This window comes from Cuculus canorus, chromosome 2 (assembly GCF_017976375.1).
Source record: "Cuculus canorus isolate bCucCan1 chromosome 2, bCucCan1.pri, whole genome shotgun sequence".
In the NCBI taxonomy this organism is placed as follows: Eukaryota; Metazoa; Chordata; class Aves; order Cuculiformes; family Cuculidae; genus Cuculus; species Cuculus canorus.
In genome coordinates, this window is record NC_071402.1 from 24,834,308 (window position 1) to 24,861,998 (window position 27,691).

The window sequence follows — 27,691 nt, forward strand, 5'->3', positions numbered from 1 at the left end:
GACAAAACCACTTTACTTCAGGATTCTTCACAATAACATCTGTCCTCAGATATTTCAGTTTTTCTGCCATGTTATCTCTAATTTACTTTTGCAAGTCGCTTCTAGTAGCTTCCAAACAGAGAGGTGCTTGTACAGTACACATCCCCAAGGGAACTAGGGATATCTGTAAACACGCAAATACTCTCAACCTCTTTGTCTTTAACCTTTGAGAAACTAAGCTGCGCAACCTCCTTCCCCTCTATGATGGTTTGCAACTGCTTCCAATTTTAAAATCCATAAACATTTTCTAAAACATGGATGATCTGAACTGACAAAAGTTAGATAATCAAGTCCACTAACAATAAACTTGTTCTATTCTTAGTAGCAGATGAAGTTGTACATTTTTAGTAGTAATCCACAATCCCTCAGGAGTCTGAAGATCCAAGTCTGAAAATTCCCGCTTTCAGCTGTTTCTTTACTTCAGCTTTCTTTGAAAATAGCAGCAACAACTACAAAAATTCTGCAGTCCCAGAAGGTCATTGCGCAGGTTTAATATAATTAATAGAACTGAACTGTTTTAAAATCCACTTCAGCCAACTAAACAACAGGAAAAGTGGTTGTTTTCTTTGGTGGATTTCCAAGACCTACATGGTGACTGAGACAGTGCTGTCATGGGCACTGCAAACAGCTCAGAGCTCTGGACAGACTGGCTCTGATGGATAATAATTCTTAATTAGGTTTTCTGGCTCTTTGAGTAGAGAACTTGAATAAACTGCTGCTCAGATTAAGGTGCAGTGCATGCATTGGCCCTGCAGGTAGATTTGTTTGTGCCCACGTCTATAGGAAGCTCCTTCCACATACATCGCTATTTTCTTTATGCACACATGCAACATTTGATCAGGTAAAGCTGCTCTTGTGCTAAATAAATGCAAGGTCTGATGATTCCAGCAGAAGATAGACCAGCTTAATTAGGAAAGTATTGAAAACTGCTCCTTCTTGACCACACCTTACAGACAAAAAGTAGCTACTTAGCACCCCTCATGTAACTGCTATCATTAGGGAAACTGAGGAAGCACAAAATTGTTTGGTGCCCATGGTAGCTCACGTTGGAGCCAGAACAGTAACTCTGTACCTTCTCTCTTGCACCCCTATGCAGTGAGGGTTTGCAGCTACAAAATATAAATGTATACTCAATTTCTTTCACACTTAAGTGTTTTTCTGGCTGAATTGACTAGAATTATTACATGAAAACATACATAGTCTCATTAGAAAGAGAGCTATCTAGAAAAAAAAAAGTGTTCAATAAATTCCGCTCTTTAGAAATTCAGCAGCACTGTGGACAAAATCTGTAGACTCAGTTTAAAGACAAACAGTTAGAAGGGTTCCCACTCTAAAATTTATAAATGTTAATTGTTTCCTGAAGAGAGTGCCACTGAAATAATTTTGAACTTGCTCCTTTGAGGAAGATGTCTCTATAAATGATTTCTAAGCTTTGTATTTGCTCAGCTAGGTCTACAATCAAAAGCATTCTTCAAAAGCCTCAGACATTTACACCTAAAATGTCACCTGCAATTGCAAGTGTGATGAGATTGCTGCTTAAGGAAGGGATGACTTTTCTGAGTAATATCGAAAGCTGTGTCACTAAAAACTTTCTGATCCTGGATCAAAACCATACTTTGTTCAAACCTCCAAAGTACCCTGCACAGTCAGTCAAGGAGTTTTTACAGCTTCCTTTCCATGTAAAACTCATGGTCTAGGAGTTTCCTGGAGTGCCTGGAAGACAACTTCCTGACACAACTGGTGAGTGGACGAACTTGGGAAGGTGCCCTGCTGGACCCACTGTTTCTGAACAGAGAAGGCCTTGTGGGAGGTGTGATGGTTCGAGGATGCCTGGGGCACAGAGATCATGAGATGACAGAATTCTCCTTTCTAGGAGAAGTAAGGAGCTGGCTGGCTGACAAAGTTCCTTGGGAGGCACTCCTAAAGGGCAAAGGAGCCCAAGAGGAATGGATGCTCTTCAAGAAAGAAATTCAGGTGGTGCTAGAGCAGGCCATACCTGTCTGCCAAAAAATGAGCCAGCAGGGAAGAAAACCAGCTTGGCTGAGCAAAGAGATCTGGGTGGATATCAGAGAAAAACAGGAAAGTATATGAGCTTTGGAAGAAGGGGCAGGTATCTCAGGAGGACTACAAGTATGAATTGAGATCATGCAGAGAGAAAATCAGAAGGGCTAAAGCCCAACTAGAACTTAAATTGGCCAATTCTGTGGAAGACATTAAAGAAATTTTTCTACAAATATATAAATAACAAAAGAAGGGCCAAGGAGAATCTCCATCCTTTACTGGATGCAGGAGGAACTATAGTGACAACGGATGAGGATAAGACTGAGGGACTTAATGCCTTCTTTGCCACAGTCTTTAATAGTAAGGAAACATGTTCTCTGGGTACTCAGCCTCCTGAGCCAGAAGACAGGGAGGGAGAGCAGAACGAAGCTTCAGTGATCCATGAGGAAATGGTTAGAGACCTGCTCGACCAATTAGACATTCACAAGTCAATGGGGCTGGATGGGATCCACCCAAGGGTATTAAGGGAGTTGGTGGAGGTGCTCACCAAGCTCCTTTCCATCATCTGCCAGCAATCCTGGCTGAGTGGGGAAGTTTGACTCAATTGGAGGTTTGCAAATATTATGCCCATTTACAAGGAGAGTCAGAGGGAGGATCCAGGTTGCTAAAGGCCTGTCAGTCTGACCTCAGTGCCAGGGAAGGTCATGGAGCAGGTCATCTCCAGTGCTATTACACAACGCACACAAGACAACTGGGTGATCAGGCCCAGTCGACATGGGTTTATGAAAGGCAGGTCCTGCCAAACTAACCTGATTGCCTTCTATGACAAGGTTATCCACTTAGTTGACAAGGCAAAGACTGTGGATATAGTGTACTTGGACTTTACTAAAGCATTTGACACCACTTCTTGCAGTATTGTGCTTGAGAAATTGACTGCCATTGGCCTGGACAGGCAGACCCTCTGCTGGGTTAAAAACTGGCTGGATGGCTGGGACCAAAGAGTCGTGGTAAATGGAGTTAAATCCAGTTGCAGGCCAGTCACAATTGGTGTTCCCCAGAGCTCAGTGCTGGGTCCAGTTCTGTTCAATATCTTTATTGATGATATGGCTGAGGGGATTGAGAGCACCCTTAGTAAGCTTGCAGATAACACTAAACTGGGAGGAAGCGTCAATCTGCTGGAGGGTTGGGAGGCTTAGCAGAACAATCTGAACAGGCTGGATCAATAGGCCGAAACCCATGGGATGAGGTTCAACAAGGCCAAGTGCCAAGTCCTGCACTTGGGACACAACAACCCCGTGCAGTGCTACAGGCTTGGGGAAGAGTGGCTGGAAAGCTGCCTGGCAGAGAAAGACCTAGGGGTGCTGTTTGACAGACTGAACATGAGCCAGCAGTGTACCCAGGTAGCCTGTATCAGATGCAGCATGGCCACCAGGACCAGGGAAGCGATTGTATTTGGCACTAGTGAGGCAACCCCTCGAATACTGTGCTTGTGTTCAGTTTTGGGCACTTCACTACAAGAAATATACTGAGGTGCTGGAGTGCATCCAGAGAAGAGCAACAAAGCTGGTGAAGGGGCTGGAGACCAATGCTTGTGAGAAACGGCTGAGGGAACTGGGGTTGTTTAGCCAGCAGAAGAGAAGGCTGAGAGAGACCTTATCACTGTCTACAACTACCTGAAAGAAGGCTGTAGTGAGGTGGGGATTGGTCTCTTCTCCCAAGTGATAGGTAATAGGATGAGAGGAAATGGCCTCAAGCTGTGCTAGGAGAAGTTCAGATTAGACATTAGGAAAAATTTCTTCACCTGAAGGGCACTGTAACAGGCTGCCCAGGGAGGCAGTGGAATCACCATCCCTGGAGGCATTTAAAAGACAGGTAGATGAAGTGCTCATGGATATGGTTTAGTAGTGTACAGGTAGGGATGGACTCAATGATCTCAACTGTCTTTTCCAAACCAGCCATTCTGATTCTGATCATTGTTTATCATTCCAATGGCAATTACATCAGCTGTGTTTTGTTGTGGTTTTCAACTTGATTCCAAACCACCAATGGAAACTCTGAATAGTTGAGGATGTACCAGTCCCTGAAGAATCCTACTAGAAACAGTCATCATATGACTTCATATAGGAAACTACTTGGAGAGCTGCGAGCCAGATATTAATTGGTTTAACCTGTGTCCTACCCATCAAGAACAGCTTAAATGTGGTCTTCCTGGAATGCTTTTCTACTGAACAGTCTATTTTTTTATTTAGGTTTAATGCTGATGCCATTACAGTTTGTTTTCCAGGAACAAAATCCATAAATCCACAGACATTTCTGTTAGATTGTTACACATTTGGTTAGAAATCTCATATATCCACACTATGTATGTGTCTGATTTTTCATAGTCAAATTTGAAAAAGGGAGAAGAAAGGAGAGAATCACATTGAACTTCCACTATTTTCCATCGGTAAATACTTTCGACCTCCAGCTTTTGTACAGAACACATATCAAACCCTTTATTATCTATTTCCTTCATTATTTGCATGAGTTTCAGTGAAGTCAGAGACAGTTCTAAGGCACAAGTACCTTGTACTTCCAAACTGGATATTTAACATTTTAACACTGAGCTCTGTGTGTTAATGTAGGACACTTGTTTTTTTTTAGGATCAACAAATTGCAAATACTTCCATATGAAAAGAATATTCCCACCCACAGAAAGAGAATTCAGCTTTCCAATGTAGCAAACAATAGAGAATTAGCATGCCTCTCAGAGGCACAACCAGAATAAAAACAACCACACCCCAAAGCCAGATGAGCTTCTCAGTTCAACACTTTTCAGTGTTTCTTTTCTGAGACAGAGCATATTCTCATACTAATAAGGTGAGTGGCAGGAGGAAATTTACTGATTATTTTTTAAATGTTTAAGAATTTTGTGTGCTTACAGAAGGGTCCTATTTATACCAATCTACCCCACATAATTTTTTGAAGAGCAAGGATCTAAAAGTAGGAAAATAAATAAACCTTACTGATGTTCACAGCAGGAACAGTAACAAAATATCTTTAACAGAAATAAGTCCATTTACCAAAAAGTGCAAGAACCATTAGAACTTATGATTTTATCTGAAAGACCTTAAATTAAGCTTTTCACTATTAGATTAATGAGTTTATTTAGTATTTGTATAATGTTGAATGCACTGGAACAATTCTACTTCTTCTAGGACTATAAAAGCCAATCAGAATGTCAGTATTTCAAACTAATCTATTGCAATATTCCTATAAGATTATTTTAAAGCTGGCTTGCCTCAGTTTTTTGGAAGATAAATGTAAGTGCTACATACTATCAGCTGCTAAATCAGTGGGCTGTTATTCTTAGCCTGTGACCACCAAGAAAACTTTGTAAAATAAAACGCATCAGAGATACTTAAGTAAAGACAATAACTAGAAATAAAATAAGAAATTCAAGCTGTTCAGCAATGTATGATAGAGTTTTGCAAATATTTTTGGCTTAACAGTTCAAATTTCCTCTGGGATTGCCAAAGTAACAATAGTTCTACTTTTTAAATGGTAAATAGGGTTATCTAAATGTTGTACAAATCAAATACAAGAGCTTTTGATATTCAAAAAGGCAGTCTGTTTGAAATAGGTGAGGATAAAATGAAGAAGGAGTTATTTCATTATGGAAAATACGTGTAAGATTTACTGGCAGATTCACAGATTTTTTTAAGGCCAGCAAGACCCATTACCATCTAATCACACCTTCTGAATAACACACAAAAGAACCTCACCTTGTATCTACTGCATCAAGCCCATTTCTCCTGCTTGAATTACCCTTTACTTTTTGAAGGACACCCAAGTTTTATTTTGCCCATTCAAAATGATGGAGAATTCACAGAGTCTGCAAGGTGCTTCTGTAGCTCACTGACCTTACTGGAAGAAGGTGTTTACTTTCCTGCACTTTGAATTTGTTTAGATTGATTTGACAGACTGAATTGCTAAAGGACTACTTTTTGAAACAAGGGAGAAAGGTGCTGTAATCAGACAAATCATATCCCAGCCTAATATGTATGCTGCAGTTGAGTCATGACTTAAAATAATTCTGTATAAACTGAGAGAGATTTAACATCTCCCATTTCTCACTGTAAGGTACAATTTCCAGACTTTCAAGTCTTCTTTTAGTTCTTTTAAGATCTTGGTCTCACTAAAATGTCACTAATGTTGAGTGAAGTAAAACCACTCAGTACTACCCTGATAGTAATTGCAGCACTCACCCTTGCTTGTGTCAACCTTTCTCTTCTTGGTATTTCTATCAGCCTCTAATAAATTTCTCTTAAAACACATTGCTGAACAGTGGGAGTTCATAGCTGAGGTCAACTTCAGCAAGTTCGTTCAGAAGTAGCCTTCATTTTTGTCAAAATAAGTGTGAATGAGCAGTTTTTAGGTATTCACTACAATCATGAGTTATTTTTTCCCAAAGATGACACGCTGTTTTTCACTTGGCATGACCACCACGTGCCCCTGCACTAGAGATGTACAGGGTGTGATAAGAAAGATATTACAGAAACCCTCTTAAAATTAAGAGTAAAATTTGCATTCACGCCCTGTGCCTAATCATCCAACTCCATCTTTCTCTCCAACAGTACTATCCCAGCTAAATATTTGCATGGTCTGTGCCTAGTCTACATGAAATAAAAAATTTGCAATTCTGAGGGTTTCTGTTGATCATTAGAAGTAGTCCCATATTCCAACATGCCAAAACAAGACCCTAGCCCAAACCAATAAAGATGAAAAGAACTGTATATGAAGTACAGTCAGGCTTATCTGGCAGTCAATTAACACAACTAACAGGAAAACATACTATAATCTACAGACTATTCCTTTCATTAAATTATTCGTCTTAAATACATTATTAACTTTATTAAGAGCAGAAAAGGTCATATGGAAGGCTAATATAACTGAGATATGATGTTAAACTATGAGCCTTTTAAGGCATTCACCTTCATAAAAAGTTGCAGCATATTAAATTTATTTAATTATTCTAGAGTAATTTCTAATTTCAAAAGCCCATTTTTATGGAACAATGATAAATTAGAACATAGATGAACTATTTTACAGATTAATACACATAGTTGGAACTGCAGTCAAGACTTTGTATGGTTCTAATAGCTGTAGCACTATAGTAGGTTCTTTAAGTGCCAAGCAGCTATAATTGTTCTTTTAGCATACTGGCTTAATTTAATACCTCCCAAGTTGCAGAAAATTTTATTTGTGCAGAGGAACACACTCATTCACCATATTTCCTTTCAGAATGATAAAAGTGAAACATTTAAAAGGAAGTAAATGACCTGGAAAAGGCAACATAATACTGCTAATTATCAAAACTCATAAGATCATAAGGTGTAGACAAGCCCCTTATCCCTCATTTCCACACAAAAATAAACCAGATCCATAGTGGCTGGTGTTAGTGTTATGCTTCAACACATGTCCAGAGCAGTGGGAACTCAACAAGTACAGAAACGTAGCACCTGTGGAGTAATAAAAACCATCTAAGCACTTGGAATACTGTGTGTAAAGCTTGTTTTGTGAGTAGTGTTTAGGAATTTTGTCTAACTTTTTCCTGAAACATTTCACTTGTGCTAGTCATTTGATCAAATAACTGGAACACTCCAAGTGACATCCTGTGCTAAACATCTCAGACCACAAATCACGCAAATGCTACATATTAAAGTGAGGAAGTTACATTTAATGCCTATACTTTTAAGGAAATTTTTTTTCTTTCCCTCATCTTACACAGAAGTCTTCATCAGGTGTAACATCCCTTATATATGCATTGGCCTATAAAATCCTAGATTATGTGAATTTGATTTTTCCTTTTTTTTCTTACAGCTTTTATTCTGTTGGCAATAAAAAGAAGCTGAGAAACTGGATCCAAAGAGTCTCTCCAAGGCTGCAGAGAGTATGAAGCTGACACACTAAGGGGCAATGCTTCATGCATCACAGTACAGTATCACTCCCAAATAGTGACATAGCCATGAGTGTACAGAGTTTACCTACTTATAATTTGGGAAATAGAGAGTTCACCCAATACTTCATGCACACCTGGCAACCCAAAGTCAAGGAGTTTTCCCATTACAGCCAAACAGGCCCCTGGCAGACACTGAGCAGAGAAGCAGGCTTGCCTCAAGCATGCCAGCAGGTTCACAATGGAGTTTGGTGCTACAACAGATGATGGGGACATGGGGATAGGTGGGCAGCACCCTCTGTAAAAAGGGTGGAACTGAAGGATTTGAACTCTTATGTAGTGAGAAGGGAAGTAATGTATGTCAAAGTTCTGTGTCTAAGGTCCAAAATACATCTTATTTTAGATTAAAGTAATAAAGAAGCACTATAAAATATAAAAAAGAGAGAAATGATATATGATAGTATTTGTTTGCCACCTCTGAGAAAATGACTAATAGATCATATTAGCAATGCATTTTTTATTTCTGAAGAAACATTAAAGGTAGATGAACTATTGGTTTATTAGTTTTTGGAAGAATAATTCCTCCTCTTGTGTAATATAACAAAAAAGCAAGACACCGTCACTGTGGAGACAGAGAGACACAAAGGTTCAGAGTGACATTGTAAAAGTACTTTCACCTTTAGGTCACTGGTTGAATTTTAAATAGAAGAGTTACCACATACCTTTTGGGAGTTGTTTGATGTCCTGGGTCAACTCGATCTCAGATACAGCTCAGTTCCTGACAGACAAATGTTCCCATCATAAGCACTGCAGCAACAGATAAACTAACTCCCTGATAAGCCAGACAGAAAGGAGCATCCTTGAACCAGCCTTCCTGGAAATACTGTGTCAGCTTTCCTTTTGCAAAAGTAGGTGAGCACTTGTTTTCCTCTCCCCTGACACCTAAAGCTGAACGAGTATTCCCTGGATGCCATAATACAAATATAATCACTTCATTCCCCCTTCTCAGTTTCTAAAGGCTTGCAGGGAAGTCTAACTCAGTCCTGGTGCTATCACCTTAGGAACCAGTATAAATCACTTTCAAGTATCCTTGTGATCATCGGATACTTTGCTTTTTCAACAAAAATACCTAAGTGCTGTTCTAGTAGGTCTTGCTTCAAGTTTTTTAACCCTTTCAGACACTGAAGAAGTCTGTTGTGAAAAAGCATGCAAAGAAGCCTAACAAATAAACCCAAACAAACCATCACCCCACTTATATTTGCACATTGTGTCTAGACATGATTAAGACACAGTGTTGGAAAGAAACAGCTTTATGTACCACAGATTATATGTATGCCTAAATAAAAAAAAAAAATGTAACTGAACCCTCGAAAAGAAATTTGAGGAAGATAATTCCATAATTAGTAAAGGAGCAGTCTTAGGACCAATGGTCGCCTCAAACTGTAAAACTACAGCCTAAAATATGACCCCACAAAAAACCCCGGTTTCATTTGTTTTATGCTTCATGAGAAAGCAAAACAAATGTTATACAAATATTTTCAGTAACTAGAAACTGGCTATCACTAGAAAAACACAGTGCAGACATTCCTCATTGCTGGGCTGAACTGTTCTCAAAATAATCCAACGTAAAGGCCGCAGGTGGAAATATTTCTAACAGACAGCAGCCACAAAGCATTAAACTGCTGTGTTTGCTGCAGATCGCCTTGCTCCTGCTTTAGAGGTGTTAGCTAAGCTTCAGTCTATGGTTTGCAAAGCAGTCCGAAAGTCTCCTGGCCTCTCTCATCTTGAAATCTCAGAACAGTTGATGCTGTTTTCTTGCAAATACATTTAATTAACATTATGAATGATATTTCATTGCATACCAATTAAAATAAACATGTTGGAAATTACAGAAAATAGGAAGTTGGACAGCCTTTGCTTGTCTCAGGAGCAGCTATGAACAGCTCTGAAATACATCTGTAGATTTGCCCTCTGTGGCCCTTTCAAACCAAAAGGAGCAGGAAGAGCAGAATTTTAATTGCATCCAGAAAGGTAAACACCCGAGTCTATTTATCACCAAAACCAAGACAAATTTTAGAGCAATTATGTTAGAAAGCATTCTTACTGTTCAAGAAGTACACCATATTTTTTTCTCACTGTTGCAGAAACAAAGCCACCAAGTGTATTTCAAAGAAAATATTTAAATAAAACTGATGGAAGTGTCAACACTTGACTGCTTGTTTAAATTGGACAAAATTATAAAAGCTGTTATAGTGTGTTTAATTTGTTCCAATGTTATAATGTACCGTACGGGCTCATTCAAGCAGTGAGAATACTGCAGACAAGGTGTGAAGATTACAAGATGTCTTAGACTTCTCCCTGGTACAGTATAAAATGCAAGCTGAAATTCTTAGAGTGGAGGTAATTCCTTCCCACTGGGGTTTGATGGGGAAAAAAAGAATTGCTGTTACTTTATGCTACAAGGAACACTTTGTTGTTTGCTTAGTGGGAAGTTAAATGAATCAAAACTTCAAACACAAAAAATCCTACCATCAATTCATGTGTCACATTTTCAATAGGAAAGGAAATCAGATTTATTTTAAAACTGAGGTCTCGGTTCTGGTTTATTTATATTTTCCCAAGGTAGAACTTATAGTTTAAGATATTTTTCATAGTTTATGCTTTCTGAGGAGTACAGATAACCCTGGGAGAAGGCTCCCGTTTTTTGCCCTGCTCCTGCTCAGTGTATTTCACACATGTAGCCCAGGGGACTAAACAAAAGGACCATAGCAAGCTGTTTAAGTTCCAGGTCCACCTCAGCTGATGAACAGAGATGTACAAGAGCTCAACACACACTGTCACAAGCACCACTCACATTATCAACTAAAAATAAGGCATTTGAATGCTAAATTCTTCTCTCTCCTTTCATAATCTGTCACCCTCAGAAGCGAAGCACAATGGAAGTCCCTGGTAACTGACTGTAACGTCCCTCATGTTCTGTCCCAAATAACTTAGGAAATTGCTTCGATATACCTGCATTTCCTAAACACAGGTTGTATGGTCAGTTCTCATATTCCAGCTACAGCACAGATGTGTCAGCCTGAAATTCTGGACCAGTCATCTTTGCATCGGCGCTTATGGGCTGCAGAGGACATTGCATGCTACAGCCTCTCTGCAGTACTTAAAATCTCTCAGTTCAAGTCAGCACATGGCCCTAATGCTCATGTAAGTTGCAGAGGCATCTTACAGAGCCTACCGAGTGCCTAGGCCAGTGTCACAGATGTATGACATTGCAGCGAGCGGCTTGCACCTTATCTGGAAAGCAGCACACCATCTGAAGACGTATCCCTAGCTGTTCAAAAAACATTCCTTCATCCATACTTCGTGCCCAGCATAGCTATTTTGGTTTGAAAACTAGATATCCTTACATTTTTCAAGGTATGGTATCTTTGTATAGCACACATGAGTGAGAAGCAAAGTATTCTGACCATAAATAAGGAGCATATATTCCATGACCCACTGCATCTTCCATAGGACCAGGTGAAAAACAAGACAGTTAATCAAATATTAAGAGATCCTAAGCACATAGCGGCAACTAGTAAAACCAGCATGAGAAATGTGCCAGCCTACCTTAGTCATAAAACAATGCAGAAACAGAACCTTAAAATTTTAAAACTGATCATAATTTTTTGAACACTAGTGTTATGAAATTTTTCTTTCTACTACTATTCAAGGTGTGGAAACTACCATGGAAATTCACTAAGGCTTCTCTCAGGCTGGCCTCTAATTTAGATTCTTGTGCTTCGCAAGCTCCCATGCTAATGTGGGGTCTGTTGCACAGGGGCGCTGCCAGCAGTGGATCTCTCATAGCTTGCAAGTCTCTTTACCAACAAGCTGCTCTTCAGATTTAATACTCCAAACAACCCATTAAACCACTTCAAACTTTGCATAATTTTACCCTTTTAGCACACCTTAATGACCCATAACCTTTTAAGTGTCATGTCTCAAAAGCATTGTTTCATCATCACATAAAACAGGGAGAAAACCCCCTTTATTTCAAAGTCAAAATAATAACAATAATAAAAAAAAATGTGCTCTTCATTGGAGAATTACCCTCTGCCTTAGTTTACTATTTATAAACCACCAGTCTGGGATTAATTATTATAAATCCTTAAAGCTGAAAAGAAGATTTTAGGCATGTTATGCTACGTATAATCTATACCATTATTAAACTGCAGCTCAAATGCACTTTATGTCCTATTTCTCTTGGTCACCTTTTAACATTTTCACATTTTACCTACAATAAATGTTACCTCTCAAAAGAATGCATTTCTTACTACTCTCAAAACACCAGACCATCCACCTAGATTGCCACTGCATGGGAGGAGCACTGTCACCTGTAAAGCACACTCACCAGGTACCCCGTCTCTCATCCAGTAATCGATGTCTGTTCCATCTGCATAGTCATAAACATCCGTAACATTGATGGGCTGCAGCAGAGTCATGATCTCTTTCACGATATCCCGAGCTTTAGCATTGCCAGTAAACCCCAGTCCAGATGGCCTGAAGGTGCCCTCATCAGACTCCATAACAATATCGAAGTTGGAGATGTTTTCCTAAACATGTAAGGAAAGAAGATATTGTTTTGTGATTACTATAATAACTGACACTACATACTGAATTCTTGATGTCTGTGTGAGCATCCTGTAACAAATATGTTTAAGAAGCAGAGAAATGCTTCCTGCGATCATGCGTATAAAAAGCATAAATGAAGAAACCTAATCTTTCTATATGAAAACACTGGAACAGTTCAAGTTCAGTACTGAGGCATCATATTTTATCAGTGTCACAACATAACTGGCCTGCTGCCCCCAAGTACTTGCTTTAAGACTTTTGAAGTACCACCTGGACAGGCAAGCCATTACCACCATATTTCAGTTTTCACTTGCAGCTCTCATTTTCTTCTTAGACATGAAACTCAGAATTCTGTTGCAGGAGAGAGGGTACGCAATCTGGTTGGCTTTAAAATTAGATGCATTCAGAGTTTGCTTAGACTGTGAAGGACATCTCATTTTAAAAAAAAATAGAAAAAACAAAAAACAACAAAAAACCCCCAAAACAAACAAAAACAAAAACCAAAAACAAAACAAAAAAAACCCCAAAAAACAGCTGCAACCTCTTCAGAAACACATTATTTTCAATATACCATGTAGTCAACTCTGACTTCAGTGGGAGCACTAAAATGCTATGTTCCTCCTGACCTGAAGGAATAATGTCTCTTTTAACGGAATTTTGTGCTTCCAGGGTAAGTCCTTACAAGGAATATGAGATTTTAATACTTTGAGTATAAACAGCATAACAATATCTGCTTTTAGTGTGCACTTGGAAGACTCCTTTTAGCTATAAAAACTTAAAATTAGCATCCAGACCCATTTATTTGCTTCCTATACACACAGAATGTTCAGCAACAAAGGTTTAATTGGAATAAAGTACTTAGGGAGTTTATGTGAAAGAAGGTCTCGCTCTTTTTGAGAGACACACAACATTTGAAATAGGACTCTTGCTTATTCTTAGGGAAGCTGTAATGAACACGAGGAATAAAGCATGTGGGAAGGACTACTCAGGTGAGGAGGAGTGCAGGAACAGTGTAGATACTGAGAAGAAATCTCACCTACCACTCCAAAGACCAGAATTCCTAAGTTCCAAAACTTCATAAAATGCTGGTATAGCAGCATTACTACTGTCTTCAGTTGTGTTTTCTCATATAAATGTTTGCATGTGTTTTTAATATGAAACTGAGAAAACAAACCACCTACGACATATTACACTATATTCTTGCTCCATAAGAAAGCTGTTCAGTTCTTAGAACATGCTGGAGTGGCATGAAAACAGGACTTCCCAGGGAGAGAAACCAGACTCACTGAGGGACAAAGAAGAAACAGGTCACAACTACAATGTGTCTTTGAGAAATCTTTTTTTCCTGTTTTGTCCACTAGAAGATAGGATTAATTATAAAACTCTTCACTGCCATGCTTGAGAATTGCAGTCTTAAAAATCTGAGGTTGGTTTCACCATATGCACTTTTGTACAAGTATGTCAGTGTTTCTACTAATACAGAGAAACACGCACTGGGCAATATGTTAGAGGGAAGATGCTCTTTCGTCCTTTGCCCTCTGCGGTGCAGGGATAACAGCCGCTTCTTAAAGCAGGGGGGGACCATACATTGCTCCATTGACTTATTCAAAGGAACAGGACAACAAACAAAGATCGTATAAAATAACTGCAGGTTCTGCTGTTTCCTTCATTTTTGCCTCATATTGAATGTATTCGTTAAATGAGCATTTTAAACTCAGTAGGTATTTTTTTCAGTAAGTAATACAATTTGTTGCATCTTCATATTGTGCCACTTCTTTTAGCACATGCCAGAAAATTAAATCCTGTTTGTGTAACCTGCTGCCTATTTCTCTGAACATCAAAATGGACTTTTATCCTTTATTTTTCTATGACTCGGCCACAGAAGAGGTCACCTCTCTTTATCTTACCATGTTTCGCTCTTCAGCTGAATTTACAAATGAAACATTACAATAAATACTGCGTGGGAAAATCGGCTTTCTAGAGCTTGCTATTCATTGAATACACAAATAGGCACGATCCTTGCCAATACTTCTCCTATTTTTAATATTTTAATTCCTTTTATTTCTGTTTTCTCTATAAGGTCTACTTTTATCTCTATTAAATAAAACTAAAAATATTACTTGTCATCACTAAGGCAAACACTTGAAAACATGAGATCACAGTCAAATCTTTTCAATTAAGAAAACAAACCCTTTGAATATGTATGACTGATATTTCTATTGGCAGAAAACATGTACCATCTAGTGTAGACACTGGCAATCCCAAGCAGGTATAGCCTACAGGTAGCTACTTAGTCAAAAATCCCAATCGTTAATTGGTGCCAAACGTTAAACTACACTCTAGCATCTCATGACCAGTCTATCAATTCACTACCAATTCACTCTTACCCAGCTAAAGCAGTCAGATACTTGAAAGTATAAGGGAGGGAACAGATGTCCTAAAAGCCGTCAGTAATTTGGGCTATTTAAAACGAAGTGTTATTACTTGTTCAATAGCTCGTTTACTAGTTTTCTTTTTCATTCCACTGAGAGAAATCATCATTTTATAAGGAAAATACTGAAGTCTGTAATGGCAAAGCGCTGTCCTTGACTAATGGTTAATTTGTTCCAGTAATAACAGTGCATTTTCAGCTTTCTGTTATTGATTTACACTTAACTTTAGGAAACACCAACATGTGTATTCTTGTATTCCAGTATTTGACTCAGAGCAGTAGGGATCCAAGTATATAGCACAATGACAACTGCGTTGCAGAACTTATGGTGAAATGACGGTCATCACACTCACAATACTAAAAGTGTGTTTAAATCCACCTCAAGCTTTGTTAGGCTGGCAACTAAGACTACAGGAAAGGCAACAGAAGACACCAGAAACACCTAAGTATATGTGACAGCTGGAAAACAAAAAAATTAAATTATATCCTCGAAGTATTTAATAATACATCTAAACACAGTGCAGAGTAATTTTGAACTGCTGTTTAGGATCAAGATTATTTAATGAAGCAAAACAGCATAAACAGAAACTAGAAAAAAAACCCACCAGAACAGCTGTTAGGAAGCAGAGATGTGCCAGCATCAAGGCATAATAACCACCATCCACAAGCATTCACACTCTTTATGGATGACGACAAGGAAAATTAGGAACACCGTAAGTTACATTTTTTTTTTAAATTACCCCATCATTGTATAGCTGCAGTAAAACTGAACATTAGCACAAATTTTGATAGATGACAAGGTATGAATAAGATTCGTACTCTTGTTAAAAGATGAAATATTTTTCTGCCACATTTTGTGGGAAAGCAGTCTATAAATAAGTCCACAGACTTTATGGCTTGTTCTCTATCAGAGTTAGAGTTCTGACTTCCAGAAGGCCAATGACAAAAGTCCCAGTAACTTCTAAAACCTTGGAGCAAGATTTGGTCATGCATTTATTAGTATTTCACTCAGTAAAAACGTACTAGTAGCATTTCTTGCCTTGTACAATATTAGTACTTTTTCCTCTGCAACCAGTTGCCAGGACCCACAGAAATGACCATTCAGTATTGCAAGTTCTCTGAGATGATAGACAAGAAAAAGCAGACAGCTCTATGACAGCAGTAGGCTAAGTAAGGTAGGCATCCGAGCACCTGAAGCCCTTCTACTGTTCAAATACAAGGGTACCAAAGCACTGTCTTTGAGTCTGAAAGACTGCCGCGCTGCTGTCCTTTTTTGAAAGGTTTTAGGTTTTCATTTAAAAATAGGCAACACTGCCAAAATTAAAAATCGTGGTTTATGTCTTTGAAAGACAAAGATGATTTTCACTCTTTCAGTAAGCAAATGACTACTTTTGTAAGTTTCAGTAGAAGATAAATGAAAATAAATTTGCAACACCTTAGAAATTATCACAGCACACACACGGTCAATATTTCCTAGTTTTATGCAGAATGGTTTTAGGTTCTCATCTAGGTAAGATGCGAAAAGTTAAAATGAAAAGTTAAAATGAAAAGAAGTCAATGAGGAGAAAGTTCATAATGCTTAGTCAACAAGAGGTGACAATTTTCTGTGCCTTGCACAGCTGCTGGGAGTTTGAATAAAAGGAGATCAACTTTCTTATAGCAGAAGATCCGAAAGCACCAAGGATCTGTGGTTGGGTGCGTCTGCCTAGAATATGAAAGCAAAACAGCTATCCTCAGAAGATGTCTCCACTAGTTCACTTTTCAGAGAGCAGCTCTGTTACTCCCTGAAGGAAAGTGAGGAAAGAAGCAAGTCCTAACACTAGATGTGTATGAAATTTGCCCACACGGAACAAAGAGTAGGCAGCCAGGAGTCATGCTGTCATTACTGTTTCTTCATGCATGGTAAGGAATCAACCAATCTTTGTATTTTAGCAACAACTGGCATTCTCTGCAGCTTTCACTAGGAATGTGACACCAATATTAAGAATTATGAATTCCTACTGACCTAGAACCTGTGTAAAATATAACTGTATAATTATGTTAGCTTTACTATGTGTAATACAATCAAGGTGCTACTGGTTGTTAACTGTGATTCTGGAGAATACAGTGCATTCTTTTCTTTTTATAGTTTTGTAACTGAACATTTCTCTCTTTATGTGTTTCTCCCATTCCTTAATGAAAGGGATCAACAGGACATCAGTGGTCAAAACAACCAGCAGTAATTTTACAGAACTTTTGATTACAGAGAACATTTCCTGAGAACAATCAATAGGCAAATGGTCAATACATTTCACTGGGATATAAGTAGCCATGTTATAAGTAGCCTTGATGTGTTTGGTTCAAATCAGACACAAACCCATGTCTCCTCCAGAGTACTTGGTACCTGGGGAAATAGACAAGATGTTGAAATACAAGAGTTTTCTGAGAACTCGGGTTTTGAGGAGCCAATATTTTCTGAGGAAGAATCATTTTGGCTGAAAGGGACAAGAATTTTTTTTTATATTTGCTTCTTAGAGAAAGTAACTCATTAGAAAATCACAGTAGAAATCTAATGTGAGCTTCAACAAAGACTACTTAAATTAGCAACTATGAGATGCCAGCTTTTCAGAAAGTCCTGTTTTCATGCAGAACCATTTTGGACAAAATATCAAACCTTCTTGGTAATAAACACAAAAAGGAAACCGCAGTAAACCCAGGTGATTGATATTTTTCATAAAGTTAAACCTTTACTAAGAAGTTAAAACCGTGTATGGCATTCACATCAGAAATTTAGGTAAGTACTGCAAACATCACTAAGATCCAAATAAAAGCATGTAGAAATATTTTAAGAATGCTTTATCTAATGCAGTTTGATTAAATTCATAACACATTAATGCTTCTAATGATCGCAACAGAGTTAATAAAGTAAATTTGAACGTGGCCTAGGATCTCTTAGTCTTCTAATTACAAAATTTATTTGCTTTCCCAGGAGATTGTACACAATACTTCTATTCCAAAATAAATATTATCAGTCATTTTTAGTCCCTTAACTCAGCTGGGTAAATAACTGTAATCTTGTCTTCATGGTACCAAGATCTTTCACAGTAACTAGTCTGAAGCATCAAAAAGGAGGCCAGGCATGTCATTACACAGACTTCTTTCTCCCATCATGAAGACACTCTAACAGTAAACACACAAAAAAACTTAGAAAAACCCTACTAGAGGACACTCAGGTACCGTTGTTAAAGGCTGTAGAAGAACCTGTACTGAATAGATGCAACATGAGATCTTCCAAAATTAGTAACCCATGTTCCTTCTGCTTCTTCCATTCAACCTGGAAAGGGAAGCAGCAGTTGCAATGTTTGCACAACTTCACATTTTTAAAGTTATTTACTGTGTTGTCTATACATAAGAGCCTTACTCAGCAACTGGGTCACACTACACTAAGCACTGGGCAAAGACTTCATATGTAGTGTCAAACCCAAAGATCTGGAGCCTGATTTACACTTAGATCCTTTAATTTCATTAACCTTCCTAAAGATAAGGGGTCTTCACTGTAAAGGAAAATCAAGCCTTTTTCCAGTCTAGGATTAAATCTAAATATTAGCCACCAGTTACATGCAGCGAGCACTTCAGCAGCTAACTCCTTTCAGTGTAAAGGTACTGGTAATTCCTCTGGGAGGCTTCTGCACCATGTTTAAAACAGAGCAGGTGCTCTGCAATGTACTGATGGGTGGCAAGTATTCCTGCACTAATGAAGGCACTGAATCTGCTGGACAATACTTGGCTTTCAACTCTCAGAAACTTTTTAGAAATATCATAAAGGAAACAGTGGATGAGGCCCATGATATGCTCTCCAGAAAAATATTTGATAAAATGAAAGCAAGGTTGTGTGAGTAATCTATCTGTCTGAGCTTATTTTGCCTGCAGTTGGGCAAATATGCTTTTCCTAAACATCTGTTTACTGGATGCTATCAGAAACAGGAGACAGCACAAGACTGAACTTTTGTTCAATCCAACATGGCAGTTCTTACGTTCTCATAAAGCTCTGAACAGCCAAAATAGCTTGTTGCTACTTTTAACCATCAATATACTGGGCTCTACAGGAATACTTGAGTGATATTAATAATGCTATTACGCAGGGATGTGAGTTAATTATTGGCACCAAAGCAGAAGCATAGTGCTATTACTATCTCAGTTATTTCTGCAGTAACTTACCCACTTTCTAGCAGTGGCAACCTATGACGATGGATGAGGAAGAAAGACTTGAAATTAAATTGAAATAAATGATAAATAAGCTACAAAAGTAACAGTATTTGTACTTGTCCAGTACTATATTGTCTTAATTTCTTCTCCTGTGCCACATTTCCATTCACATCAGGAGACAATTTACAATGTCAAGGAAATCCATGTCTGTCTGTACTGAATTACTGCATTCATATTTCTACTTGTTTTTAGTGAACTAAAGTCATAATAAGCCTAGCTATGTAGATGAGTCATAAAGGCCATCTTTCACTTAACAAGGCATCTTTAAATACCACTCTTAGTTAACTTGTACTCATTACCATCAGCAAGCAATGTTTGTGCCATACTATCCTAATTGCCAGAAATTTGTGCAAGTAAATCATTAAAAGGTTATTTTTCATGCTAAATATAATGCGCAGTATTAAGCTGCTTTATTTTGTTATTATGAGTAATGTGATGCGCTATAGTTGTATCCATTTTATAATCATGCCAGATCACATAGTGGGGGGAGGGGTGGGGGTGAAGAACAAGAAGCAACAGATGGATGTCATTTCTGCTTAAATTCGTCATGTAAATTACAAACTCTTGTTAAGTTAAACTGGGCTTTCTTTGCAGAGCACAACATCCAGACGGAATCATATTAGCAGAGCAAAAATTGAGGGGCACATCTTTGTCTCAACTTTTTTAAAAGCAAAGTAATCAAATATCTTTCAAACACCATCCAGACTGCTTTATATTTTCCCTATATAACCTTTCAGCCTGCGTTTTTATATTACTCTGAATATAAACCCTAGAAAGAACAGTGAAATGCAGACAGTTTGGCAAAGATGAGATGTGCATGAGAAAATTTCATGTGTTGCTGACATCACCATAGGATGGAGCTTATTTTCCAACATGGAAATCTACAGGGATGACAATACATTTCTCATGAGCAGTGTGCATTAGGCACACATTATCCCTCCAGCTCCTCCAAAATGCACTTCTGCGCATGAGAAGCATGTCTTTCCTGTGCTATGCATCCCAGAACGTTTTGTTCTAGTTTAATTCTGCTGATCTCAGAATCATAGAATCACAGAATCATAGAATAGTTAGGATTGGAAGGGATCTTAAAGATCATCTTTTTCCAACCCCCCTGCCATAGGCAGGGACATCCCACTAAATCAGAATACCAGTGGTAAAATCAGAGTCCTTACTACACATTTAAACTACAACCTGTCACCTCCCCTGAAGCAAGGTCTTAGGTACGTCTTCCAAATAAGAGAACTGAGGTAACTCTTACAATAAAAAGGACTAGATTATATAGAGATAGTTTGATTCAAAGTGAAATTTCCATTTATTTTTTCTAATAGGCTGCTTACCATTAAAAACATACTCTTGGGAAGTGGTTATAAGTCTGCTTTCATACTGTTGTACAGCAGGTGAATTCCTAAACCATTTGCATTCATCTTGTCTCTGACTTGTATATATTAAACATTGCTGAGAGTATTACTACTAAATTAGGGAAAAAATAAAACTAAGCTTTAGCTTAGTTATACAAGTACAACATATTTTTTCTGGGAAAATCACCCTACATGCATTCCAAAAACTAACCTCCAAATTAGTTTCATGCAACTTCTCTTTAAAAGAGCGCGCCATGATGTACTTTGAAAAGCCAGTTGCTGGCAGGAGGGACAGATGTGACAATACACAGTATTTTTATCCTGATAACCAGTCATAGAGCTTGTGTGTTCCTTGCATCATCAGAAATCAACTCTTTAAAATGTTCCAGATCCCATAAAACTAATAATTATCGAAGAGCATTTCAGATTACACACTATTAAGATAAGAAAGCAAAGATTTTCCTTTGTATTATTTTATGGTCTACATCGTAAAATATTATGGGAAAATGCAATGAAGTAGAAATATATAAGCCAAATAAAATTTATTTGTACTGCCAACAAACGTGGACCATTCATCATTTATTCTCAGAAAGTTATCGTTTGAAACATTGTTTGAAATCTTTGGCAGATATCATGAAATATGTGTTTCAGAACAGTTTTGTGACAATATCTTAGGTCAAGAGAAACACGCACATCTGTGGTGGCATCGCTTTCTGTTAAAAGTAAAATGAAGTTTACATTTATGATTAAAACCAGAAAATATACTTTCAGACAGAACTGGAATCACTATTTTCTGTTACATATTAAACTGAACATTTTGATAAAAATTTTACGGGAGTGACAAGATGAGGGGGAAAAGTGCTGTCAAGCAAATCATCTGAAAACATCATTTACCTTGTGCAACTGATAGTATTGCTCAGCACCTATTCCTCCTTGCTCTTCTCCTGTCCATAGAACCAACCGTAGTGTCCTTTTCGGGCGAAGTCCTAAAACATAGTTTTAAATACTGCTTTTATTATTAAATATCCACAGTACCAGAGAAGCACATTTTGGAGACATACTGTAGGTGCCTGAAAATGATAACATGAAGTAACTACCTTGATTTTTGAGAAATATGCTGTAGTCATTGTGGTGGTCTGCTGCAAGTAATTCATGTCCACTTTCAGCAGATTAAAATAAATTTTTCATGAGAATTAGCACTGCTTTGTCATGGTTAATTTATTACAATTAATTGAAAATGAGCTGCTGGAATTTTATGAGGCATGTTTACCCCTTTCAGGGCTCTGCAATATTATTTTGCTTTTTATCAGAGAAATTAAAAGCAACAATCTGCACTGTGGAATCTGAAATACAATTGGCTGATGAATGTACACAGGCTTTTTAAAACAAGGCAAACACATGGCCATTTTGTAATTTGCTATGGAAGCTCAGTAAGAAAGATCGCTTCTCAGACAAATTTTGAAAGTGTCTCTGCCATGGCAGATCTGAACAGACAGAAGTTGTTGCTGTTTATTTATTTGATTGATTCTATTCATAAACAAACACATTTAAGACATGAAACCTGAGAGAACAGAAGAACAAACACCTCAAGAATAAACAGTGTTCTCTGTACAGTGTAATACTAATTATGTTCAAGCAAAAGAAAAGCCCTCAAAATTATTCAAAATAGAATAAAGAAAAGAAAGACCATTGAGGACACTATGCCAAGTGATAAAGCACATATTACCACACACAGTTCTGTGCTGAGGGGAAATAATATCACGGTCAAAACTTATTTAATTTCCTCTCTGAAATGGGTGAATTTTACAAATAGACCTGATCTTCATTATTTTTTTTCTCTCAACGCAATGAAAATCAACTGAAGTTTTCTTTCTCAAAACTACATGCCAGCAATCCTCATACTGAAAGCAGAGTATACAAGGAGTACTCAGAATACGAAGGAAACATCTTTGATTTCCCAATAATACATAATGAAATACAAACAAGTAGTTAGAAGGTGTACTTTCTAAATGTTGTCCTGCTGACTGTAAACAGAAAGGTTGTCAAACCTTATTATTTTAAAGACAACCCGCCTGAACATATCCCAGCAGATTCCCTGCTCTTCTCCTAAATCATGACAATACAGGATTAGCCTCCTTTGCTTTTCAAATCAGCCAGATGGCCAGTGAGGTAAAATTAAGGTAATAAAATAGCAATTGGGTTGAAGTTAGAAAGATTTTAAACCTGAAATAACCACAAACGTGTCAGCTGCTTGGTAAGAAGAGGTGCCTCTAAAGAGTAGAGTATAAAGACTAGAGCAGCCGGTCCTCTAGTATGGTCTCAATGGCATTGCAGTTTAAGCAGCAAATAGAGGTGTGTTTGTCATATCACAAAACACCGGTGGAAGCCGAGTCACCAGCCCATTACACCAAGACCGTGAAAACAGCTTTGGTAGGAGATGCTTGAGACAGGGGCGCCTCCTCCCAGGCAAAAATCAAGATGTTTTCATCCTCCATTGCTCTCCAAAGAAGAACTGGGGTTAGTGATCAGGAATGCCACTTTCTGCTCCCATGAGCTATAGCCCCAGCTGATCCCTCCTGCTCTGCAGGAGCTTGAGAAAGTCTCAGCTCACTTGTGGGAAAGAAGTTTCAGATTCTTATAGCCCCCCTAGCCTGTCATTGCATCAGTCCATTAAAGATAAGTTAAAAAAAAAAAAAGGCCTGCTGAGCTGCAGTCTTTCCAGTCCTGGAGAGGGTGTATTGGCTCTTCCAACCTCATAGATGTCTGTTAGCAGATTTACTTGTGTGTTCTGCTGAAATTAAATGGGCAGGGTAAAAAGATAAATATATATATGCTATGGAGGCAGTTATTTCAAATACAAAACAAAGTCCACAGAGCAAAATTTAATTTCCTTATTATCTTAATCTGTAAGTGATGACTATTTATCTACCTGTTATTAAAAGCACAGCTATTATTCCAACCAAAGAGCATCAAATAAATCCAATATTCACCAGAAAAATTACTAAGGATATTCTCAATGCACATTTATATTAAAAAATATGAAGTATTGTATTTACATACCAATTTTTTTTAATGAAGTTTAATTATTTGTTCTTGCTACTTAAAAACTAGTGGTTGGTAAGCAAGGTATGTATCATCACCACAAAATCATAATTCTTGCAGATCACAGCCCAAATATGTATTGAAAAGCCATGCTAAAATAACACTTGGACTAGAAAACTATGTTCTGTGATAGGTGTACCATGTATGCAGCAAATCTTAAAATGAAGGAACACAAATTTAAGAAATAAAATAGTGTTTCTTTCCTTTTCATTTACATAAATGACACATTACATAGTCTGAAGGAAAAACAATTGTAAAATTACCCAGATCATTTAAATAGATCGTTTAGACAAAGTGCAGCAGGTTATAACAGCATTCACTGACTGATCCGTGTAGAGATCCTAACATGTCCTCCCTCAAAACTCAAATGAAAATTACAGAACTCAACACCTGCTCACACCCACTGAAATCCCATCCTATTGCTGCATCCCAATAAAAAGAATAATGAGGGTTTACAGGAGGATAAATTGAAAAGGTGATAGCTGGTACTCAAATAAATTGTTCTTTCTAAGCTTACTAAACTAAAATGAAAACCAAAACAACTGTAGATCCTCCTCAAGCTACAGATTAATTTGCAAATCTCCAACGTTTTAGAAAAATGAAGCAGCTTACCTTACCCTTAACTGGGAAATATGGTCATAGTTTACCATGACCTCTATGTAGAGGAATCACCCTCTACACTCTTAAGGTTTATCAAACACATAAAAAATACCATAGGGCATCTGGTCTCCTAAATTAAAGAATGAAATAAAAATCATCTATATGGTTGATCTATGACTAAAGAAATGTGTGTAGTAAGAACACCAGGACACTTGCTGTATTACACCCCCACTGAGCTGGGGTGGCTGCTGGCCCTTTCATTGTCCTTGGGTGCTGCAAACACTTAAGTCATACTAAAATGCAGCTCTCATTTACTCTGTTGACCAATGCCGACAAATAACATGCAGGTGTTACACACATACACATGCACATATATGTGTATATGCACATTTTACATGAATTTTAAATCTAAAATGGGTATTTTCTGGACATGAGGGTGTTTATTAAATGCACACATATTCTTACACATGTGGATTTTCAGCAGCCTTCTGCACACAAAAAAAAACCCAACAAAAAACACCTTCTTATGCATATTTTAGGGTCAAATTAGCTGTACCAATAGTCATTCTTAATGTCTCTGTTTTGCATACAACACACGAGCAGTTCCTTTATGCATCATTAAAATCCTATCTAAACTAATAATGCTCTATTTTTTTTTAAATCTGGCCAAATATTCAGGCGTCTTTTAAAATTTTTTTTAGATTCAATCTGTTCAACTGGAAACTGTTTCACTCATTAAGAAACTGTGAAACAGGAGATTTTCTGAGATCTCCAGAACCTCTGCAAATGCTTTATTTGCTGGTTTAATTAAACTGCTGGGCTTCACGGCAAGTTACATAGTTTATGTCTCATTGCATTCTCATCATACTGCCTATTTCTCATATCATCGATATTTTTAGTAATAATATTCCCTATTCTGCTCTAGACCTCAAGTGAGCTATTACATAAGGTCACTTTCACCGAACCACAATAAGTTTTTAAGGCCTTTTTCATTTTGTCTAATAGACTGTTCACAGTTTTAGTGTTGCAATCTTCTTTTCCACAGTATTTCTAGAGTAAGAGCCCACACTTACTGTGCAGTTTCGGCCTCTCCTAGAGGTCCCAATAAGCTACAGTCCCAATAAAGTGATTTGCATAAATTCTTAACATTTACTACTCAATTATACTGGTTTTTTTGACAGGGTTTTGAAATTAAGAAGTCATCTCCATTCTAAGTCAGCCGGATTTTGGCTGTCATTCTGTTGAAGAAATACAATCCTCTGTGATTCAGACAACTAATCTCACTATTTGTGCAGTCTGACTAGTTCGATGTTTATTTAGAAGAAATGTATTTTATTTGAGTGATGAATAATGATTTAACAGAGATGATTTAAGACTATTAGATTTAAAACTTTCAAAAGGTAAGGCATACCTCACTTAAACCCTGACCATGATATATTTCTAATTCTCTAGCGAAGCTCAAATTAGACATAGGAAACAGCTTTTGCTTGTGAAGTTGCCTGTGTTTTCTTCTTAAAATAGTCTAATGCAATGCAATCTGCTTGATTTTTTCTCTGTTGATAGGGGTTCTGTTCACGGCACAGAGGAGAACTGCTTGCACAGGATAGCGCTGTGAAGCGAGTAAACCCTTGAGTCTTGAAGGTCTTAAGTAAAGAGAAATGAGGTCTCGTGGAGAAGAGACATGGCATCGCAGGGAGAAGACAGAAAATCAGTAAGTCAAAGGCTGGAGAGTGAGAAATGAAAGCGGACGTAGGAGCCAAGGTGGGCACTGTAGTTTAATCACCTGAGGCTGGCACAATGCTCAGAGCCATATTTGGGGGTGTAAGAGAACACAACTCTGCCACAGCTGCAGAGTGAAAGCAGCTTTTTTGGACAGGACCCTGCAAAGAGGACAGAGGGAGGCAGCAAGGTGAGCCAAGCCAGGGAAGGACTGGGAAGGACAGAGCTCTGGCGGCAGACCAGCAGTGTTGATGGCAGTGCAATAAAGCACCGAGATCAACCCAAGAGGGCTTTTTTCCTGTTTTTAGGGAGGCTGCTGAGCTTATGACAGAATAGGAAGGGCAGATTTACAGAAGAGTGGAGGTGGAAACGTGAGAGGTTTTAGGTAGATTTAATTTAAGAAGGTAGATTTACTTTAAAAAAGTGATGGGATAACCAAGAGAAAATTTGAAGGAAGGAGATGGGTATTCAAGACCGGAGGGGAAAGCTGCAAATTATTTGCAAATCTAGCAACTAAAAATAACACAGATTAAGCCTTTTGACTGGAGAAATGAGGGAGAAGAGGGAACCCAAGCCCAGAGCCTGATGGGACAGGCTGCAATTGAGCCAGGTGGCAACACTACCAGAGTGAGGGCTTCTCTGGGGGCCACCCCAGAGGAATACAGCCCAAGACAGAAGTGCTGACAAATATGCTCTTCTGCATGCGGCATTTTAAACAAAGAATCAGTTAGTGTAGGGTTCTGAAGTCAAGATAAGTCACATCTACAAAAAAAGAAAAGGAAAGGAAACCCGCTATTTGTCTGTTAAGAACAGCAAATGCACCACTTAGCACACTCTGCACTTAGCAGAGCACTCCTCCACCCACTGCCCTTCTGTGATCCCATTGCCATGTTCTCCACAAAAGGAAGAGGACATTGTCCACCTTTAAAATGCACTGTATTCCTCTTCAGGAAAACCTCCTTCCTTAAAGGTGTTTGGAAATCTCACCAAACTGCGGAGCAGGAAAGTCAAAGCAGGGCCCTACTACCCAGGATTATAAGCATCAATCACGGTTTGCCCTTACTGAGTGTTGGCTGTGCCTTCTGCCTTTACTGCTCCACTCTCTGGATCGGACAAAGACCAAATCTGTTATGCTGTTCTCAGAGCTGATGAGTCAGAAAATGTCTCCCCATATTGAAAATCTTAAAATAAAACAGACAGTAAGGATAGGAGGCCTCTGACTTCATCCAAGAAGGATTTCAGCTTTTCACCATGTTATCTGGGTTATAGGTTTGAAAAAGAAAGCCACAACAGCTTCCATCGCCAGGTTTTTAAGATTTTTATCAATAAACAAAGCACACATTTTATCTTGAATTTCCTGGGTAAGCAGCAGTCCACAGGAGAAAGGACAACATGGGTATGGAGGGCTGTATGCCTAAATTTACTGCTGGATTAAGTTTTTATGTCTGTAGTCACCATTCTGCGACGCCAATCCAGTACAGAAATCGAAGATTTAAGTATTTGCCAAATATGCATTCAACCAACTGTTGAAATGAAGGAATAAATGCGCTTACAGTGTCACAGCATAGGCAGATATTTCATACCAAGTAGATTTAAAAGATTTGCAAAAGGTGAAGGCCAGAATAAAATAAGCAATTTTGGGGA

General features: G+C 38.1%; 1 protein-coding gene across 4 annotated transcripts in view; it reads right to left on the reverse strand.

The window, feature by feature from the left end:
* Positions 1-27,691, reverse strand: part of CPQ (carboxypeptidase Q) — a 157,199-nt gene that overhangs the window by 19,907 nt on the left and 109,601 nt on the right. For 3 of the 4 annotated variants that reach the window (XM_054060057.1, XM_054060058.1, XM_009558012.2), the window contains 2 exons: positions 21,521-21,612; positions 12,372-12,573 (listed from right to left, as the gene is read on the reverse strand). In XM_054060057.1, the coding sequence (XP_053916032.1) occupies positions 12,372-12,573; positions 21,521-21,612 (294 nt within the window). Of the gene's footprint in view, positions 1-8,700; positions 8,757-12,371; positions 12,574-21,520; positions 21,613-27,691 lie in introns of all 4 variants that reach the window. The other variant, XM_054060059.1, reaches the window with a different exon arrangement.